This window comes from Pelmatolapia mariae, linkage group LG8 (assembly GCF_036321145.2).
Source record: "Pelmatolapia mariae isolate MD_Pm_ZW linkage group LG8, Pm_UMD_F_2, whole genome shotgun sequence".
NCBI classification, from domain to species: Eukaryota; Metazoa; Chordata; class Actinopteri; order Cichliformes; family Cichlidae; genus Pelmatolapia; species Pelmatolapia mariae.
Window position 1 is genome coordinate 11,064,896 of NC_086234.1, and position 23,098 is coordinate 11,087,993.

General features: G+C 38.0%; 1 protein-coding gene across 2 annotated transcripts in view; it reads right to left on the reverse strand.

Annotated features, from left to right (window-relative positions):
* Positions 1-23,098, reverse strand: part of dock1 (dedicator of cytokinesis 1) — a 191,301-nt gene that overhangs the window by 49,784 nt on the left and 118,419 nt on the right. For both annotated transcript variants that reach the window (XM_063482824.1, XM_063482823.1), the window contains exons 28-29: positions 14,281-14,382; positions 12,373-12,467 (exon numbers count right to left, since the gene is read on the reverse strand). In XM_063482824.1, coding sequence (XP_063338894.1) covers positions 12,373-12,467; positions 14,281-14,382 — 197 coding nt within the window. The remainder of the gene's footprint in view (positions 1-12,372; positions 12,468-14,280; positions 14,383-23,098) is intronic.

The following is a 23,098-nucleotide window of genomic DNA, read 5'->3' on the forward strand; positions in this document are numbered from 1 at the left end:
TTAAAAGGAAATGTGATAGAGTAATAAAATCTCATCTCTGTCTGTATTTCAGTTAGTCAGTGAAGAATTATTATTCATAAAAATGTGTAATTACTGTACAGTCTATAATTAATTGCCATATTGATTTCAGGGAATATCCTTTGTACCGACACAGCAATCTGAGTGTGAATCATGAGTGTCTGCATAGTACTATTAAGTGTAAATTATACCATCTGTTGGTCTGTTGTGCCACAGCTTTTTTTTTCCTTAATCTAAAAAAGAAAAAAAAGGAAAAAAAAAGCCAAATTCTTGTAGAAGAGCTTTGGCTGATTTAAAAAAACAGTAATGGTCAGTCATTAAGCAACAGAGAGAATAAAAAATGAAGACAGACAGTGACAAACCAGTCCTTTATAACTTCATTACAAATACAATACAAACAATGGTGATTTGCATATACACTACTACTAATCAGTGACTTGTGTGTTTACTTGGCTAAGAACTTATACTTTTCTTGGAATACTGCTACAACTTTGTAATTCCTATAAAACAGCTGGTCCTTTTGCTTTTTTTCCCATTTTTTCATGTTAGGTTCAGTAGGGAAAATCAGGGTACCTCTAATCATCTGCAAAAAACAAAACAAAAAAACAAACAAACACAAAAAAACACAAGACCTCCTTAACTTCTGCTTAGGAAGACAAAAACATCACTAACTTTTTAATTAGGCAGCGCAAGGGCAAAACAGCACCTCCTACACAGTCATTTTGATACAGTATACATACCGTATCATTATGATAAATATGCTCCATCAAACTGTCAGTGTCAGAAAAATACCCCCATTACTGCTGAATGATGGATGTGCTGTACATTTACATTTCAGCAAAACAGAGGATTTGCTTTTTATGCCATTGTTGCCTTTAAAAAAAATATAACAATCAGGTAAGTTCCTGCAGCTGTGGTACAATGACTTGAGCTCTGTCAGATGATCTGCAGCACAGACACCTAGCTTAAGTGCTAATGAGAATTTATCAGCAGATCATACTTGGTAATTGAGTTCAGAGAGCATCGCCGATAATGATCATGAGCTATTTGCATAGGTTTGCGGAATAGACAGCATATCTGCCTGTGCTCTGAGATAATGCAAGGTCAAAAACCTTCATTATCTGTCCAATTAATTAAATTAGATTACCTTTATTTCACATACCTGATCTAATATTAGATCTATTTAACCGTCATTATATTTTAACCCAATTTTCTCTTCTGTGTGACAACTTCTCCTCTAATGCAAAGTGCAGCTGACTCTGGTTAAAATTTATGTCCTTTCCAATAGGCTGTAAGAAACCAAACAGCTCACCCTAGGGAAGCTTTAATGACTCAGAAATATCACTGGGGTGAGTCAAAGTATCGCTATCATGTGTTAGACCTTACATTCAGAATGAGGGAAAAACTCTAAACTTCGCCACTCCATTTGAATGTTTAAACCACTTCTCTAAGAAACTCTTAAAACTACAAGGATAATGGTGTCAACATAAAAAAAAAAATCAATGCATCAAATATAAAACTCAAAATCTGGATTCACAAATCTGAAGTAGTGACTTGTAATCGCCTGAAAATGTTATAAAATTTGTCATAATTTCAAGTTCTAACAATCAACAGCTAATCTAATGAGAATTAGAAATATTACAGAAATATTACAGAACTAATTAAAAGTCTTGACCCAGCTCTCATTTCTTTATATTTTAAACGCCATTCTATTGGGATTTCTAAAGTGGTCTAAATACAAGGATTTTTTTTATTTATTTATTTTTGTGAATCCACTTGACATTGACCTATGAATCATTCGAGCATAAAAAGGCAGACTCAAAAGATCAACCACCTGCTGTATCTTTAGACATTTCTTTCTTCAGGAGTGGAGAAGGATTTTTTGGTTTTGTTTGTTGTTTACTTATAAGCCTTAAAAATTGTGAGGCAATTGGACAAGTGAAAGGCAAAAGAAGAAGTGGCAGGCCTAAAATACTACCTACATTAGTCAAACAGTATCTGAAAGTCATGTCCTTAAAAAACAGGAAGAACTGACACAGGACCTGAGAGATGGCATCAAGGGCGTAGATTTGTTTTTGGCATTGGTGGGGACGGATGATTCAACCACCGAACCCTGCGCTGTTTCTTTTTTTTTCCTTTTTGTCTTTGCTTCTTGATAAAAAAAAGGAGAAATATACTTGCCTACATATGCTATTCTACATGCTTTAAAAACATTTAAAATTACAATTCATAGTTTTATATGTGAATTATATAATGTGAAATTACTATTAAACAAATGACTGATTTTAGACTTTAGTTTACTTCAGCCATATAAATCAGGTATACAAAAATAAAAAAAAGCTTCGAATACAGTCATGACAATAAAAGAATATGACTTTAAGGACCTAACAACATTACTTCAGTTATAGTACACCAACATCTCTTACACATTAGCACTAAGGGAACACTGAATGACCTGCTGGTTTTTGTCCATAAAACTACTCATCTAAGATTACCACAAAGTACAAGATCTGTCAGCAAAATTATGCAACATTTTAGGCACTATTGTCCCGATCAAATCAGTGAGCTGGGAATTTTTATTCTAAACATGAACTACTGTTACAGCAACAGACATGAACTTCTGGTGCCCCACACAACAACTCAATGTCCACTATGTGAAGGAGTCTATACTACTGTCTATACTATACTGTCCTGGTGGACATGGCAACACTTTTTTCATGGTTACATACAGTTTTAGACTGATGTGGGCCAAAGCCTAGCACATACTTGCCAACCTTGAGACCTCAGAATTAGGGAGACATTCAAAGGGGTTTCTACAGTGTTTACTTATCGGAAAAAAATAAGTTAAATGTCACCGGGCGGGGGTGTCCAAATTCAGAGGCTGCGTCCACCTGAGGACCCGGCCTTCGCGGTCTAAGTGGGCCGGGTCCTCCGAAAGCCGGGTAGACCGGAAATGAGCGACTGTGAAGTTGGGGGGGTCTAGCCTTCATAATTACGTCACCTCTGCCGTCTGCTCTGTCTAAATAAAATAAAATATAACCGGACGCTTGCGTAGATTCTCGACCATCTCACACTTCTGTTTAATCAATTTTCTGTTTGACATTTATTCAGCTGTGTGAAAATCCCAGAGGAACCCTCCCGAGGGATTAATAAAGTTGTATTTAATCTAATCTAATCTAATAACATTAATCTCAGCCAAACCGATTTACTCACGAACAAATAAAACACTGAAAAAGGCCAAACAATAACATGTTTAAGTTATTTGAAGTTTACACACCTACAATCTCGCCTGAAAATATGTTAAAAGTTTATTTCGCGACCCGGAAAGAGTAATAAGAGTAATATTAATACTAAGTAGCTGCAGTAGTAGCAGCTATTGTTGGAAACTGGAATTGGCTGGGCCAATCTAGGATATGGTTTTTCAAATTTGTTGTCCGGGTGGAAAATCAGGAGAAATTGGGGAGAATGGTGGCTCCGGGAGATTTTCGGGAGGGGCACTGAAATTCGGGATTCTCCCGGGAAAATCGGGAGGGTTGGCATGTATGGCCTGGTATTGCCTGTAACGTTATTATGACGGACACATTTTATGAGTGAACTTGACTTTAAGTGACTTACAGGTTTCTTTGAAAAATACTTTCTTATATCCAGGTTCTTCCTTTTTACTACCGTCCTCCTCTCCTCCTCGCAGCGCAGGCTTGCCGCTGCTAAAACTAAACAGAGCTCCCTGAAAGGCACAGCCAATCACATTGGCCATATTTGTCACATGAGGTAGGACTCCAGTAGAGAACGTAATTTAACTCTTTCTGCACCGCTGGGTGAATGAGACGCTGACAGATCGTTTGTTTCTTTCTATCGGGCTTGTTTTTCTTTACTCAAAGAGATCAAATTATTGGTGGGGACAATTCAGTAATCGCTGGATATTGGTGGGGACATGTCCCTTCCATCCATGCCAAATCGACGCCCTTGGATGGCATCATTGAAGCCTGGGGAACTATTCCTAAAGACTTCCTTTAAAGAAATTAGAAAGCACAGTGTCTGTGAGCTGAACTGAAATCATCCTCTGACCTCCAGAAAAAAATAAAAGCCTCCTTACAACTTTATTTTAGTCATTTATTTATGAATGAAAAGCACTGTGCTTTGAATTGACAGCACAATTACATGTGCTATTCATACATATGTCACAAGGACTGTATTAAGAAACTGGTGCACTAAGCACAGAGTACAGACTAAGTAAATGTTTGATCTGATGGAGGGAGATATTTGTGTTCTCACATACAGCGCTGCCAGGTTACTGTTGAGAAAAGTTCAGGGGTGCAGTTTATGTGTGAAAGCAGCTTTAGTTTAGTGTGATAAACTGAAATATGGCCCTCATGGTGCTATTAGATAAAAAAACTCAGTGTTTAAAGATCTGTCTGGATGAACTCGCAGGCCAGTGAGGGCCTGTCTGTTATGCAAATAATGTGATAAAAAGCTGCAGTCCCTTTGACTCTGCAGCACCAGGCAGTATGATGTTAGCGTTGTAGCAATCAACCATGCAGCAGCCTATAAACACAGAGACCTGAGATATAACAACGACAGCACGCGCTGCCTTTCATCCGGGGGAAAATTTTGCGAGGAGGTGAACAGATTACTAATGAGGTAATACAAGCAGGACTCAACAGAACTCCAGACACTGGTGAGCACAGAAACTTTGTGAACTGGGGTCAGGCAGTGTTGGCAAAGTTCATGTTGAGCAATGATGAGATAATGAGGCACAGTTAAATTTCTCAAATGAGTCATGAAACAATTATAACGGATTTTAAAAAGCAAACTTTTTCAACATTTTGGGTTATTTTATGATTTAAAAACTAATGATATGCCTGTATAGATAAAGAAAATTAGATGAAACCTTAAATGCTTCTCAGGCCACAATGTTTCACTCAGTATAAAATACTGACTAATCTGAAATGTATGTTCCATAAGCGTATGAATCAGTGTTTTAAAGATGACATAGGGCCTGGGCATGTTAGCAGATGGGCATTCATGCTATGGGTACACTTTTAATTGATGCTGAGTGCAGTGTGCATCAGTGCTCGTTTGAATGCCAAAATAAATACACATCATTAAATGAGGCTATTAAGTTTGACATATTGTTGATCTAAAGACAGAAGTAATTGTGCGAAAGGAGCAGTCGTCGGGTGTACTACAAACATGTCAGTTATGTTCTGAGAGGAAAGACATAGATGAGTTGCAACATATTCACAATGTCTCCAGTGAAGCATCTGCCATAGAGTACTAAGCAATACTTACATTATACACAACAGAGAAAAAGTAATTTTTCTTGTCTGACAATAAAAGTAAATAATAAGTCACACAGTCATCTACAAACCTGATGTGAAAAAGCAATGCACTGTACAAACTATTGTACAAAGTATTGTAATGTTCTCAAGAACCAGACGTTTTGATCTCAGTTTGTCCGTTTATTCGGTAACACAGGCAAACGGGCCGTTAACTCCGGGGAGAGTGCTCTCGTGCAACACCTCACTTCAGCCCCGTACAGTCACACAAAAAAAAGGACCCCCCTCCCCTTCCTGCACACATTAACTACCTTTTTCCTGCAGCACAACCAAACATGTATCTTAAAGAAATAACAGTGTGCAGAGATAGCCAGCCTGTCACTGTAAGATAACATTTAACCATTGTTACAGTATTTAATTTCTATTTAAAGCCCACGTGCACTCTAAATAGCAAGGTAATACCTTTTGATCAATATAGCAGAACTATTATTATATTATTTTCAAATATAATTGTAATTTCTAATGGAGTATTTTCACATTGTAGTTTTTGTAGCTGATGGACTGTTCCTACACAAAAAGATGCCCTGCTGGTTTTTGATAATGACTTAGATATAATCAGGTTGAGAGAAATAACAGTGGGTGTCATCTCTCTTTAGGGGGCAATATTTAAAGGCTAACTGACGTAATGTGTGCTTTCACTCAGGTATGGTATACTGCAATCCATGGGCAGAAAACTGGCCTGGGCAAAGGCTGATACACACAGAGTGCCAGACATCAGCACAAACTTCAAATAATGTACTCTGACTGATGTGTGAGAGTGGTGTGCCTGACATGTAAATAATAAATCCTTGCGTGTATATCAAGATGTAAGATCACCTTACAGCTTTTAACCAGCACTTGAGTGTAGGTACGCATAGAGCAGTACAACATTATGCAGTATATCAGGCAACGCTATATCATAAAACCATATGTAATGACACTGCAACAGATTCTGTGTAGATGTCATTAATTCTAAACTGCGAATAAAGAAGCAGACAAAAACCAAACATCGGAGAGTGACTGCGTAACGTCCACAGATTTAACAAAGGGGCATGGTTTGAAAGCTATGGAAAGGTCAGACCTTTCTTTTCAGCTGACAACACTAATGCTGTGAAAAAGAGTGTGGACAGGGTGTTTGGAAGGTCTGGTATAAAACATCTATGTAACGACATACACAGGAGGATTTATTCACCAACTTCTTTTACTTTGTAATAAATCTCCTTTGAAATTGCATTATACTATTAACTAAAATGACCAAAACAGTGGAGATTATAAAGAGATTACTGTGCTCAAGACCACTTAAACATTTTCAAGAAAATGTGGCTCTGTGAAAGCAAAATGTAAAGAAACAAGGGATGGCTCAAGACTTTTGCACAGTATAGTCAATTGGAAAAATAAAGACAGTGACAGGTGTGAGCTTTGTCTTTAAGACCGAAACAGCATCCTCATTTCAAGGCTAACAAAAATTTCAACAACTGCTGAAACTGACTAAGGGAAGTTTTAAAAGAATCCCAAAATTTCTCTGCAACCAGACCACAATCAATTCAGAGGTTTTCAAATAGCATTCGTTAAATAAAACTGTCTTTACAACAAGAAGATTTCAAATCAGATACCCTCAAAACCACAAGAACTGCTATTTTATTTGGTCAGTGCTGATTTATACATGGGGACAAAGGCGACAACAACATCAGTTTCAGTCTTTTTAAAGCCCTTCATCCTTCTTCCCATAGACCTGCCCTCAAGGACTAGGATTAGTCTTTAGTCATTAGTCAACTCCAAATGGCAACCATCCAGCTCCAGAAACCCGATCCTAATGAGTCTGTGTGATGGAGTAGGTTAGAGTTAAAGAGCTGCTTCTTTAACTTGTTGAGGCTTTCATCTTTTCATCTGCCTTGCAAGCCTCTCTAAAAACCCATTCATCTCAAAGTACTATTCTTAGTCACAATTAACACAACGCCACAAATCGTTGGTGTTATTTTGTGGAATTAACTTTTGAGAAGTCCATCTAATGTTAATTCAAATCACAGCATTAAAAGATGATGGAAGTAGGCCTCTGAGCTATGAAGGGTATATCATATATTCAATTGTGCGTTGCAAAAATACAGGATGACAGTTTGGTTACATCTATATACAATGCCTTTTAAAAATGTAAATATATATATATATATATATATATATATATATCTGTTGATTTAGCCATGGCTCTGAAAAATATATCACCCAATTTGTTAAATATGTTTTTGTTGTTGCAGTAATTAGAGAGTTTAGAGTGTTTAGAGAGCTTTTTTGCGGTAATTACAGCTGATCAACAATTTTTACTCAATCTGTTCTCAATCAAGTCTTCTGGTTGCTGCAACATTCACAGCTGTTCAAGTGCTGTGTCTTACAGCTGAAAAAAACATTGCCAGTGCACATTGTTCTGGACGTGATTCTCATCTCATTAGTGGTGCTATCACGATGTGTGGAGAAGAAAGAGCTGTCTGCTGGTGCTGGTGAGCCACATGCTGAATGCGGCATGTGCAAACTGCTCAGGAACCACACACTGAGTCAGCGGTATATATTGTATGAAAGTCTTGAGCCACCTAATTTTTTTTCTATTTATAAAGAACTTAAAAGTTAATTTTTGGTATGACCACCTTTATTTTTCTGCTGTAGATAGTTTTTTCGGACTTGCCACTTTTGCCATCGAGTTGTCCAGCTTCCTTTACTTTTTTAAAGGACATACTGCACACCAACATCCATAGACAAAATTGGAAAAAGACATTCAGAAAGCCAGGAGATCTACTGCTTAATGACAGGAAAGTCAGGGTCCTTAGAAACAAAACACAAAAAATGAGGGGTGGCTCGAGAGTTTTGCACACATTTTCAAGCACTTGACAAAACAGCAATAAAGTAATTATTTTAAAGGTCTACTGCCAAGATTTTAATATGAATGGCAAATTGAAGCACTTTATTCCTTATTTTATTCATAGCGAACCTATGGATAGATATCACCATAATCTTCAGTTGCCCTCAGGACTAAAAAGCTCAAATATCACAAGGTAATTGTTCTGAAGTTATGACACATTCACTGCATATTTTAATATCACCTTTATCATTAATCATTCCCAGAAGCAGCAGGAAGCTTTTTCAGACAAAAAGTTCTAATAGACCCACTGCACATAACCTGCCAAAGTAGCAGACTGACAGAGTTAAAAATGAACTAGTGAATAAAGCTGAAGAGGAAGACTTTCTTTGTTGAGAGGTTGGTGGAGACCAACAGACAGCTATAAGGACATAAAATAAATGAGTTCTGCTGAACTGGAAAGTTGTTTCATGTCGACTGATAAATAAAAGGCAACGTCAAATTATTGTTGTGTTAACAAAACCAATCTGACAATGATACTTGGGTTTTTGGGTTAAAAAAAGGGGTTTTCTGTGAGATCTTCTGGCTTAAAATGGCTTCTCTTAGAAATTCCATTTAACCCCTACCCCTCCTGTCCTCTTGGAAGTTTTTCCTTAGAGTTGCTGACCCACTATTACTCATGTAAGTCATCAAATGAGCCACAGTGTGAAAAAAAAGGCATGGGTCATTACTGTCCACAGGGCCAAACTGTGAAACCCCTGTAAAGCAGGTGGTTATGGTTTAGCTGTCAATGCAAGTTCATGGTCACTGAGGTCACATTAAGTTGTAAATGTTGGTGGAAACCACTAGAAAGGGATCAAATGAGTGTTCCGAAGGCTTGGTGCTATAAGCCACTACCTCTGCCTATAGTGAACACAGATGGTCTCTTTTTGTTCATCAAAAGGTGTCATCCAAACAATGAATGGTAATTTTCTGCATTTTTCAAATGTGGATAAGTTTTAGATACTGTGGGGTAATGGGCTTATGGAACAAGACCCAGCAGCCACTAGCCACTGTGAGCTGATGAAGAACTGTGAGCTACCAATTGTATTCCTATTGTTGGCAGACTCATGCCGTGTGCAGCATAATTCAGATCACAGTTTGCAGAATGACTGAAAACGGCTAGTTATGAATGAATGTGATCGTGGCTTGTTTTGCTAAACTGTCTGACCTGCACTATTAAACTATAATTAACCCCAGTAACAAAAGTTTGAATCCACCAGGACTGAAATCTCCAAGTTTATTTGTTAAAAACACACAAATTAACTTCAGAACCAAGATCGAGATAAAGATATGAGCCTTCAAAGTTTATAGAGGATGTTATGAATTTAGTCTGTCTTTAATCCTGTAGGGCACATAAGGTATACCAAATACTCCCTTTTCTGTTAGATTGTTAATGTAAAACATTTACAGCTCTCTTATGTCACCTTGGGTTCTCACTGTGAGGAGCAGGAAAAAAACATTGATCAAACACATTCTGGAGGATGGCGACAAATAAAAGAGTTTTTCTAATTTGCAGCAAAGCCAACACCTGCAGTATTCAAACAGACTCAAGTATAAAGACTGTGAGATCAGCCAGACATTGACAAGCTTATTTTTCATTGAGCTGAACAGCAATTTAACTCCAGCAAGTGGCTGAATGCATAAACTAGTATTCAGAATTAATCTCTTTCCAGCTATTTGCTAACAGGCAAAAGCTTGTTGGGTAAGATTCTGCTGAGGCAGGAGAGTGAGTGCGAATCAAAAATTAAACGCGTGCTACAAAGTGTCATCTTAGATTAAATTGCTCAGTGAAGCTCCTCACACCCCCAAAGCTGCTTCGAAAAGTAAAGGATCACAATGGGTATGGCGTGTTTGAATAAGCTTGTGAGACCAACACACGATGGCGTCAACTGCTGGTGTGTTTTGTGTGTTGCTCAGTAGGGTCAGCACCGAGTTATTCCCTGGTATTTTTGCTCAGGTTAAAGCAGAACAGATGTGATTTTCACATCTGCAGGATACCGGGGAACACGCTCATGAAGCTATGCCAAAGACTTCAGCAATGTGACTCAGGTGGCAGACAATGTCTGTTCTGAATTCCAAAAGGAATCTGGCTTGCAGCAATCCTACGGACTAATGAAAGCACAAGAATCTAAATTGAAAAGCAATGCAATCTCTAGTCAAATGTCCTCGCTGGCAATGATGTTGGAATGGTTTTAGAAAGATTGGGCAGGGGGTGAAAACTGCTCACAGTAACCTAGAGGTTGCTGCTATGAGCTCTGCACCTGCCATAAATGGCCACTTTCAAGGTGCCCAAAAGGATTAAGCTCGAAGCCTTGCTATACAATTCTGTTTGTGTGAGATGCATGTTACCTTAAATGCTTTTAAAAACTGGTATTTTTGATGGCATTGCGGAAGAAAATACAAACACAATTTTTAAAACAGTTGGGATGCTGTGTAAAATATTAATATATGTTAATATAAACAGAATGCAATGATCGCATAAGATAGAAAACATGTTGAATGTTTAAAGTGAGGCATTTTACTATTTCATGAAAAATATGAGCTCATTTGGAGTTTAATGACACCAACACATCTCAAAAACATTGGGATGGGGGCACCAAAAGGCTGGAAAAGTAAAAGAAACAGATGGAGGAAGATTTTTCAGCTAATTAGGTTAATTGGCAAGAGGTCAGTGAGATGACTGGGTATAAAAAGCAGATCTTGGAGAAGCAGATTTTAACAGAAGTGAAGATGGGCAGAGGTTCACCAATCTGCAAAAAACTACATCTACAAATTTTGCAACAATTTCAGTTTCATGTTTAATGATGTACCATTGACATGAAGTATCTCAACATCCACAAATAAAACTAATAATGTCATCAAAATGATTTCAGGAAATCTGGAAAAATCTCTGCACACAAGGGACAAGACTGAAAATCAGTATTGGATTACCTTGATCTTTGGTCCCTCAGATTATATAAAATGACAGAGGTGGGTTGCTAAGTCCTACAGAGCTCCAAAACTTCCTCTACCACTGACATCAGCACAAAAGCAGAGGGAAGCTACATGTACTGTGTAGGTGGCCCGTTTTGTGCATGTGGTGTGTAAGATTTTCAAGGTTGTTTTCTGAAGCTACAACAGGTAGATGAATTACAAAAGCATTATCTTGTTGGAAAAAAAGTGAGTCCAAAACCACTTTAAGCACCAGGCTGTAAACATGCTGATTTTTGCTGTGAGGATTTCACCAAGGGGCTCTACGGGGATCAGCTTACTTTTCAAGCCAGCATCAAGAAGCCATCCGAGGAGAACGGCAGATTTTGGCACATCTGTATTGGCTATGATCTCTCTAACTACGCCTTTTGTTTCTTTTCTTTTTGTTTCCCCTGTCAGTTGGGACTCAGACAGTATTATAATGCTAAATTTAGCAGAGTAATCTTTTATATAGGTTATTTTCTCACTGTCCATGGGAAATTTGAATGTAGAATGTAACCAGCAATCATGATAATACATGAATGATGGTGGAGAAGGGAGAATTTTCTTTCCTTCTTGTCAAAAAAAAGAAAAAAGATTCAAGCATTTCATCTGGCAGCTGTTTTGGTATCACTGTATAATAGAGCTCAGCAACTCATTCTGATATGTCTTGTTTTTTAAAAGTGAATATTTTATATAAATTAAAAAAGAAAAACCTAACAGTTGGCTATACTGACTTTCCTTGTTTAAAAAAATCACTAAGAAATCCCCCAAAATATACAAAGAACTCTAAACTTTACTGACAACTACACAAAAACCCCACTACTGACTAAACTGCAAAGCACAATCTAACTTTGTTTTAAAAATGTAAAATTGCATTTCAAAAAGGTTTGCATCAATAAACCAGAAGGCTGCTGCAGAACAGCACAAAAAAGTAGAGAGATTCTGAGACTAAGTTTGGAGATTAGCAGCGTATACCAGAGCATCTATAATTCATGTGATTGTTTGCGGCTGCGCTGACTGCTCATCTGATTGCTACACTGCTGAGGCCTTGTGCCGATATTTGCATGAAGAGAAAAACATTTGAAAATATTCATACCAGCTTCCGACTGCTGTTCCTTAGCAACCGTAGTGAAGTGAGTTGAAAGCAGTATAGTTTATGGTTTGTGTTTGCGCATGCATTTCCAGCAGTGTCGTACTTACTTATTTTGCATCATGTTCATTATGATCCAGTCCGAGGAGTAGACATTTTTTCCAATGAGATCTTTGAACATGATAAATGTTTCCATTAGGAAATCCTGTAAAAGAGAGAAAGTTTTCAAAATGAGAACTGCTATTCTTCCCACTTCTAAGATAAGAGTAATCTGAAATGAACGGTTTGTCGTCCGTGGCTTTCAGGCAGAAACAGGTTTTAGATTAGTTTTAAAGGTCAAGGTGACTCGTGTATTTCTCTTTTGCAGGTAGCACACAAAACTAATAATCCAGTATTTTGTTAATATTACACAACTAATATTCATCAGATATCTGGGTAACACCTACAATGATCATTACCATTTAAAACATAGCATTAGTCATATCTACACTGTCTGTACTCCCTAACTGTAACCCTTAAAACATGTAAAAAGGTCACAATTAAAAGGCATCACGCAATAGATCGTCTCTTGTCTTTGTACCCCTGTAAAAGTTCAGTATGCACTCACCACTAAGATTATTGGGTTCACCAAATATAAGCCAATCACATGGGAGAAACTCAATGCATTTAGGCTTGTAGACAGGCTTAAGTATTTAACAAACTGCTCATCTTCTTCCCCACACATCCGTCTCTAGGGTTTACGTAACTTCATTTGTTGCTTATTTTATGTACTGCCTGTTAATATCAATTTAAAAGCAATTCCTACTGCTGCTTTATATAGTTTCTTTGTTTTTTAAAAATTATTGTTTGCATGACAGTTTAACATCACCAGGGTTGCAGCAGAAAGAACATGGGCTGAAATAGTTGTACAAGCCTTAAAAATACATCAAATGAACATATTGATGTAATGGAATACACGGCTGTAATTACGTTTAGCTTCACTGTGCCTTATTGGTGGGCCAGTGATATTGATAAGCCTATTAACTTGCACCATCAGCAAATTCTTTCTTTTTGTTTCAGGTTACAGCTTTCTTCTCCGGAAGGAATAACCAGCACTACACACCTGTGCATGTTTACTATTGCCATCTGGTGCCTTTTTTATGCGTCTTACCAAATTAATTGTGATTACAATTGTTATGTTCAGTGAGGCCAGACAACAAAAAGATATCCTCATCTGGGCTACAGCCAGCATCAGGATCTATAAGTGACCCATAGCCGAACCATCTTCAGGTACAATAAACCTGCAGAAAGATTCACCTTCATTACAGTGATTCCTTACCCCGCTATGGGAACTGGATAAGGAGTCCCAAACTGGATTTTCTTCTAAAATCCACTGAAAATATTACATTTAAGCCTCAATAAAAAACAAAACAAAACATGCAATTAAAATAAATAGTGCTTTTAAGAGAGAACGGGATGTCAGTGCATGCCAGCTCAGTCACACGAGTACAAAAAAAGTGATTTTTCAAATTACAAGCAATGCCAACGTATCTGTCAGTGTGCGTTTTATAAAGCTTCGCCTGACTCAGATTCGTGTTCTTGCGATGAAAAAATCTCCAAAGAGCAAAAGCAAACAGAGTGGAGTAACTGAATGCTAATCTGGCAGGAGATAGGAGAGAAAGGCTGCTTTGAGGGCAGAATTATTCTGAGCTGAAACCCATAACCTCTGCGAGATTTATCCCTCCTCCACAATTTGTTGGTTGCAACAAGTGATCATTTTCCCTCAGGAGCTACTATCACCAAGAGGAAGTGCAATACATGTATCAGCCCAAGTGCAAGGACTAAGAAAAATTCAATTTCATACTTTATTGCAAAAGAAATTGTATTTTTTTCCTCTATAAAAGCTCTAATCTGACTTTTGATTTCTAGATAAGACAGAGCAAAATCATTCTGAAGCACAGGCAAGTATTTTAAGTTATAACATGACAATGTGGCCTTAAGATCCAGCAGACACAGAAACACTGACAGAGTGTACTTACCACCACATCACTCCTTATCTTGCCAAAGGTGCTGATCAGATGAGCATAATGATAGTCGTCCATCTGCCTCAGTACGCCAGTCATGCTGGCCACGAAGCTTCCCTGGAGAAGAGAAAGTAGTGCATTCAATACACAATCAAGTTTAAATTGAAGGATCGGGACAGAAGGAGTCTGTCTTTGATTTTGATGGCCACTGACTAGCTGACTGGATTGGATCAGAGTACTGAAGCAGGCTTGGCCTCCCAGGTTTAAAAAGGTAGGCACCCTCACCTCATGGGTGATCTCATTAACCCGCTGCCCTCCACTCGTCAGCTCTTTGTCTCCACTGATTATAATGCCCATGAGGTCCCCAAAGTGCCGTCATTCATTTGCAGAGCATTATCCTGCCTCTGGTTAGTACAGTGTATATGTGCTGCAGAGAGGAGATAAGTGGATGCAATGTGTGCAAGACTAGGTGAAAAGAGGTTGCTGCTGCCAGTCAAGTGTCATTCCTTTGATGTGAATAGACAAAGCCAGATACACACTGAAAAAAACAAGTGGAAGACGACTGGAAAGGCGTGGATATGAACGGCTAGAGTTCGTACTGTTTACAGTTGACAGACTGCACAAGAAATTCACATAAAAAGATGGATTACTCAAGAGATTTGTACAAAGGATAAGGATAATCAGCTACCAAGAGACCAATACAAGAACAAAAGAAAACCAGTAAGACACTAATGGCAAAGAGAAGATGTTTGTTGTTATCTAACAAAAGATTTGGGGCTAATTAAAAAAAAATCTAAAGAAAAAGTTATATAATTTGTTTAAATACTTTTGAAGAATGAAAGCATACTGTAATGATTTATTGTTCCCACAGTTTTACCTCAACCAGCTAATCAAAAATGAAAAGAGAAGGTAATTAAAATTACTCTGAAAAGAAAGCATGAAAGCACACCCAGCTTAATGAATATACGGTCTGATAAGCATTAAGATACACAAGCAGGAAGAGTGACTCTTTATCTCTAAAGTCTGCAAAAAAAGTAAAACGCTGGCTAAATGAGACGACTTATAGTGCACCATTTTCGTGCATATTCTTTATTTAAATGCAAAATCTTGTAGGAAACATATTTCAAGAACAATTCAAAATAAGGCCACGAGACACACAAAGACCTTCTGAACCAGCAGTGAAATTTGGTTACAATTCATGTCACCATGTTTCCATAATCTATCATCACGTGAACAAACTCCTGATTGGGATTTTAATTTGACTACCTCAGTGAAGCGAGGAATGGTTGAGCAGCTCTAAAGCAACTGATATAACATTGCTGCTTCATGGCAGTTAATCCTCACAAGGCTTTGCTAGAAAACTTCTCCTTGAGCTTTAATTAGGCCTGACCTACCAAAACACAGCTGAGCAGAAGGGATGCTCGCACACACACAAACTCCTGTTCTTACCTCACCTGACCTGTCTTACCAATTCTGATTTTTTTCCCTCTTTACTTGGATTTTATGGTTATTGTTTGCCTTAATATCCATATAATATATTGTACTGCATTTACATTTGTCAGCATTTTTTTTCATGCATATAATAGCTAACAACATTAAGATAATAATGCAAAGGCACCAAAATAATCCTCAAATGCAAACATCATGTTTACTTCGCCTTTCCTTAACGCTATGCAATGCTGTTGACGGTTTCACTTCTCCTCTCTGTAACGCTTCACAGAAACCATGTTATATTAAAATGGAAATATTTCTCTGAGACACAGAGGACCAGACTCCTTCATCTGTGAGGGCATGTAAGTTTCAGTTAGTCTCAGTTCTTCAGCACTGAAGAGCACATTCAGACTAAGACTGATTAGAAAGTACCAAATAGACAAGTGTACATACAAAGTCTACAAAGTGTATGAAGTGCCTAAGAAGTGGTTCTCTTGCCCGTCTCTATCTTTATATGCTACTAACTGAGGAAAAAATGTTGCTGTTGCTCAATCATATTCGGGAGTAGATACATGGATGGATATTCCCACACACTGAGTTATAGATGATACTGGCCTTTTTACCTCCAGAAAGGAAGTTGTGGTTTTGTTCATTTGTGTCTGTTATATTTGTCTGGGTTATGAAAAGTAGGGGGTGATCATTTTTCTTGGTGGAGATGTGGGGTATTGACAAAAGCACAACCCATTATACATTTTGAATATATGGTTATACACTGTGTTTTCATCAGAGAATTGGCCTTAAGGAATTTCTCTCTCAGAGTGTCCTTATAGTTTAAGTTTAATTGTATAGTTGAGAAAACAGCAGGATCATTTAAACGCTTAGCAGCAGTACTGAGTGTGAGACATTACAAAAAGACATTTTATTGTAATCACACATTATATGCATCTGTAATGCACAACTGTTTGAAAATTCAGTGACCAAATTACAAAGGTTAAGATATATGGGACAAAATTAAAAGGACAGTCTGCAAAAAAGAAAAAAAAAACACTACCTAATGCTTATGTAAGTACTTTATATGTATTGCAGTTGGTACTCCTTGTTCTTGTTGGAGACCTGCTGTCAGCTGCAGCACCACCTTAAACAGAACCTGGAGCAAGGTGAAAGGCTGGTTCATGTGTTACTACACAATGCTCACTGAAGCTGTAGAACAAAATAAGGGTAGCGTTGCCAGCTGCAGTGTAAAAAGGTTAGACTTTATTAAATTGAAGTGAATTTTTTCATTGAGTATAAAAAGACTGCAACTACTCCTTATAAATAAATGAAAGGGAACAAAATATGGGAAAACATGCAATATAAAACATAAATATATGTATATGTAGCGCAAATAATTATTAAAGTGCTGTTGTAGTGCAAAGGTTGCATGAGCTATCTATAGCTATGGGAGACCACCCAATCATTTACTGATGACAAAGTCCTTTGCAAATAAAATGCTGTTGCAGTTCAAATTACAAACAAGCAGTCATTTAAAAAAAACACGTCAGCCTCCTCTACATGCATAAATTAACTGGTAATTACCTGACAACAGATATTGAATGATGCTGTGGAGTAAAACAAAAGCAATCTAAAAAGTAGTGTTTTTACTTTCCAAAGAGAATAACTATGCAAAGTAATGCATTACTTCAAAAAAATGAGGACTTGAATGTTTTTTGTTTTTTTGACTAATGAACCCAACACTGTTTATTAGAGTTTGCTAATAAATGGCACAGGAGCTTCAAAGCAGCCAGTAGTCACTGATGCATGCTCCAGCAACACCCTAGCCCATGCAGACTCAAATGGTTGGATGAGCTGGAGGGTATCCCGCATTTGTTCTTTTTCTTATGTTCAACTGTGAATGAATCCCCAAGATAAAGAGCCTTCAGCAAACTTTGTACATGCTGCAAGCCTCAGTGTGGGACCTGCCATAAGGCTCCAAGGCTGCATACAGTAGCATAAGCCCCCCCAAGCTCACTACCAACATTCAATCAAGACCGCCAACAGCGCAGCCATATATCTGCCAATGTTACTATTGATTTTATTCTTGTAATGTGTTGCTCATGAATGGATCTTAAGCTTCCAAACAAATACAATTTCTGCTGGAGGCGCTAGGATCAGCTGGCAAATCCTGATGGAAAATTAAATACAGGTGAGGAATCTTGCAACCATATTTCCAAATTGCCGTGGTACACAGGGAGAGGCCCTCCCAGCAAAAGAAATACAGACGGCTCTCTGTGCAGCAATTAAGATCTAGATGCGAGGCAGAAACATGAGTCACACCAGCTGTTAAGGCGTAATGCGAGCAATGGAGATGTGTGCTTGGAGGGAACCAGGAGGTCTCTAGAGGCCAACCAACCAAACTCTTCACTTTTATCACTGGGATGAATCCAGTAATGTTACCATGACAACTCTTTTATTTCATATAGGGGGAGAAAAAGAATGGAAGTAAGTCGAATAAAGCAGCGTTAGAGAAGAAAGGTTCAGAAAAGAAAAGAGAAAAAAAAGTGTCCCTCACTGGTAAGAAGTGGGCCGATCTTTTCTGATTTTGTTACAGAGGGGAGAAGGTATGTGACACACTGAGGAGCACCAAACAGGCCAGTTGCAGAGGAGGAAGTGATAGAAAATGCAACTTACTGGGCTGCTTGCCTAACAAAACGAAGAGCAACAACCACAAAAAAAATAACAAGACTTAAGAGAAAAGAAACTGAAAGGTTTAGAAATGATGAAATATATCTTTTTGCATTTTAGTTACAGGGTCACTTTAATTATGTGACACGTCCGGCATGTTTTGTGGGGTTTGTATTCAAACTCGAAGGCTGAAAATATTTGAACTAAACACTTTATAAAAAGGAGTTCTTTTGTGATAAATATTCTGGGTAAAATGACACTCTGTATATTAAAGAAAATTGAAATCAAAAGGATTTAAAATCACGAATTATGCTGAAAGCTCTTTGAAGCAGTGTAGGCCAGAAAAAAAAACTATTAGCAGGATGAAAAATGTAAAAACAACAGTTTGGCATTTGCTATTTCTGGTGAAAAAAATGTAAAAGTATAAGAAGTAACAGAAGAGCAAAAGTAAATTCATAACACAACACAAGTTAATGTCAAAAGTTTGTACATCAGCTGGTTTTTGCAAAACAAATCTCACAATCCAAAGCCTGTTTGATGCTAAGATAACAGATAAAAGAAATTATAGTGGTCTGCACTTCGTATTATATCTAAATAACATTTTTTTTTGACTGTTGATTTTTTTTAAAGAGTAATGAGATGGATAATTTGCGTTACAGTCAAATGATCAGGAACAAATTAAAGACAACCAAAGCCAGAACGCAAATGGTATCACAGAGCACTCGGATCAAAAGGACGACATATCTCAAAAGTATCTAAAAGACAAGCAGCCCATCCAATTAAAATACTACCCAATTATAAGTTAACCATCTTTCTTATGTAATTTAACATAATGATAGCTCATTAAGTGAGCTGGGTGCCGCTAATAGAGCACCATCATTACTGATCAATCTCTCCAAATATGACATTGTGCATGCTAGCAAGGCATTTTTTTTTAAATCTATAAAAGGAAATATTAATCTCATGGCCTCAAACTGAAAGGAACCATAACTTTTTGCCTCTTCACTGAGCTACTGCAGGAGATGATGAAGCAGCTGAAGGACAAGACCAAATTGTTCATGACACTTATGGAAACAGTCATTTAATGGCCGCCAACTGAGCCGTCAATCTCAATTCATTTATCTACTGAAACAATTTCTCAGTCTGAACAACAGTCAACAAAAAGTTTACAGGTGATATCTATCACTGAGTCTAGGAGCTGGAGATTTCCCAAACCCTGCCTCCATATCTGTCTTATGGGCAAATGAAACAGATTCTTAGAGGAAATGAAAAAGCGGTGATTAGAGGGCAGTGCCTGATCCATCATACGCCGCTCTCTAGCTTGCATCTCCCTGATAATTCATCTCACTTTAGCGCCTGACAGCAGAGGAGCAAAAATTGATGTTTGCTCTGAAGGGCTGCCCTATTAACAGAGCATTGTTTTAAGCCTTTAATTAAGCCAGTGGGGAAATGGCACAGCGGTATATAGAGTCGTACCAAGAGCCTCAACACGTCTCTGAAGGAGGAAAAACTGACACAATAGCAGAGGGAAAGAAAGATGAGAACGAGGGGTTGATGACCAACAGGGATCCAAATTACTCCCTCCTCCTCTCTATTAGCTCCAAGCCTGATGCAATATGATTTTACTGGCTCATTATGATGGAAATTACAACAGCACACAGGAAACCTCGCATGGGCACCATGCCATTTAATCTTATAAGAATGACACCTATGCAAGCAGAAGTGATTTGGGCTGCTAAGTCACGGAGGTTGTAAGGAAAGTGCAACGCAACCAACGACACATAAAAAAGATTCCAGTTTAAATTCTCCCCAATTTGCCTCCTCGCTCAGAGAAAGCATTAAGGGTTGCTGCAGATGAGATTCAAACATTTCCACTGAGGTGATTTTGTGAGGAGAATTCAAATTAAAAGATGACTGGCATCAGTAGTGCCTGACAAGAGAAAAACAGGTTATAAGGAACGCAAAAAGATAGAGAAATCCAGAAATTAGCTTTGTGTCAACTATATTTAAAATGTCCAATTACAAGTTTCTGTTATTATACTCATATTATACTTACAGATAATGGATTCTTTCATCACAAACATATATTATTCATGTTCTTGAAACTAAATATACATAAATGGAATAGAAAAAGAAGAGAGGAGGACCAAAGACAGCAGCACTTTTCACACTGGTCTGTCAAATGCAGGCAGAGCTGACACATACAATGTACTTGGCCACCGCTACACAATTCAGCCAACCCGCTTGGCTCCGACATCAGGCCAACAAGGTGGCAGGCAGGAGGGTCAGCCAATGGAAACAAGTTGTTGAGCCAGCTGAAGCCATTTACACTTCATTTGCTTTTTTTTTTTGCAGCAGCAGCAGCGGGTTTGGTGCTTGGTGATGTCCAGGTAAACACTTGACAGTAGATAAGTACAAATAATATGTGCAGAAAACCTGGGCAGCCAGCCATGAAAGTGACCCGTTAATTCATTCATTCAGATGGCATTCGGCTAAGACAAGCTTGAGGAAGCACTTTCACATCAAAGCAATACACTTCCTTGAACAGACAATTTAATTTATATAGGGAACCCCACTGAATGAAGGCCACTTTCTTTGACAAGAAAGCCCCGTCTCTACTGCCAAACACGCATCATCCACCGAAAAGGAAGGAGATCTTACCGACCATTGCCTGGTCAGTGTGACAGATTCGGAGATGAACTAGAGCACGAGTGGGATAGCGAAGGCCAATAATGTGTTGCCATGTTTTGACGCAATGCGACCCCAAACTGTTTGCTATTAAAGATTAAAACCAGCTTTTAAAAAAATGCGGTTGAAGACAGTCCACGATTTCAATTAGCTGTTGGTGGTCAGTGAGCCTGAGGCAGAGACAGAAAATCAGACAGATTTCTGGAAGAAGCTTTAAAGCTCACAATGCACAGTCTGTTCGAAACACACCACAGATGCCCTGACACTTTGTTTCAAAATCAAATGTTATTAAGGATGAAGTGATCAAAATAATCAATGTGTAAAACTGTATATAGGGTTTAGAGGTGACTACTAATCTAAATTAGTATGCAGTGTGCTATATGGTAATGTGTAGTTTAAGAACAGGTCAGGTCTTTTGTCAAAAGACTTGATCAAATTTAGTAAATAAGGATTACAATGAAAGGAAAAAAAACGAATCAAACAATTGTCCCACAAGATAATGCTAACAAAATGTTTGGCAATTAGCAGACTGACAAGAGTGTGAGAGCAATTTGACCTGAGAAAAATCATTGAGAGTAGTCACAGTAAGATATCCGGCCCTATCGAATCAGTGACCTCTCTGGACAAAGGTATGACCACAAGGTGAGGCACATTTACATTAAAATGTTAAAACAAAAATCCACAATTTATGTAAATATATTCAAGTACGGTGAGAGTTCACTGCATTTCACTGCTCCTTCCAATCTATGCTAACATTTGTTTTTTATCACTTTGTCTCTTCTCACAAGGTAAAGTTAAGTTGTTCTCTGAGGTTGTTGAATAGAAAAAAAGAGTACCATATACATAAATTGGTTTGTGCTTATGTCTTCCAACAAACCAATACATACTCATAAATTTAGAATCAAACCATTAAAAGTACACAGGAGAGGGCATCGGTTTGCAGAAGCTGCCATGTTGCCCCATCATATTGAGTACAGTGGCCGAGATGGACATCGTCGTTCCGCCTAATCGAGTTTTATGTATGTTGCTAGAGACCAATCACATATGCACACCTTATAAATTACTTTTGTAACATTTATGTAATCGCTGATGCATGCTCAATCATCCAGGTAAGTAAATCGCAAAAGGTTGATTCCTTTCATCTGGATGTAGCACTTGGATGAGCGATGAATCTTAGTTTAACAGACAACAGCTGGTGTTAGGCTCGAGTGTCCTAAAAATCACAGTAGTAGAAACACGTGGCCGTTATGGTGTAAAGTCTAAATTTTAGTTTCAAAGATCTTTCTTGGATGACCGAAACATGTTTGTACTACTGCAGCCACCGTAGCTAGGACTTGAGGAAGGGTAAGAAAGTTGACTGCAAACTGCAAACTGCTGACATCTAGTAGTGAGATTTTATACACTGTACCTTTAATGACATCATGTGATGTTGTTAAAGGTACAGTTATTTGGTAGCCAAATTCTAGAGATATCAGCATCCAAATCCAAAGAAATATTAAAAGGAAAACAGAACTCTATCTAATGAAAGCAAAGAGTAGATTTTACTGCAACAGTAGACAATCACAGTAAAATTACAAATAACACAATCTATAAATCTATTTACATTTCCACCAAGCAGGCAGTAAAGGCTAAGCAAAAAAACTAGGTCTGGATTTTCCATTGACCACAGTCCTGTCTATAGTGTGCATGTAAGGACAAGGACATCAAACAGAAGGCCCCTGAGGATTTAGCTTTGAGGTAATGAAATCAATACGAGAGGAGAGTCACTCCAGCGACTTGTCCTTTGCCACCAGTTTATCCATCTGAGAAACAGTTTGCTTACACAAGCAGATCACAGAGCAGATTCCAATAAAAGAAAATGGCAAAGCCTATTCTGTTCCTACTAACAGTAGACATTATCTCCCAGAGGAGTTCTACCCATTAAACAAATGCCATTACCCTGGGTTCAAATCTAAAACACTTTCCAAGAACTGAGATGTTCCAAGGTCAAATCTTTACAAACATAATGCGGCTCTCTCCGTGTTAAACTTGCAGGTTTTCGCTGCTTGGCTGA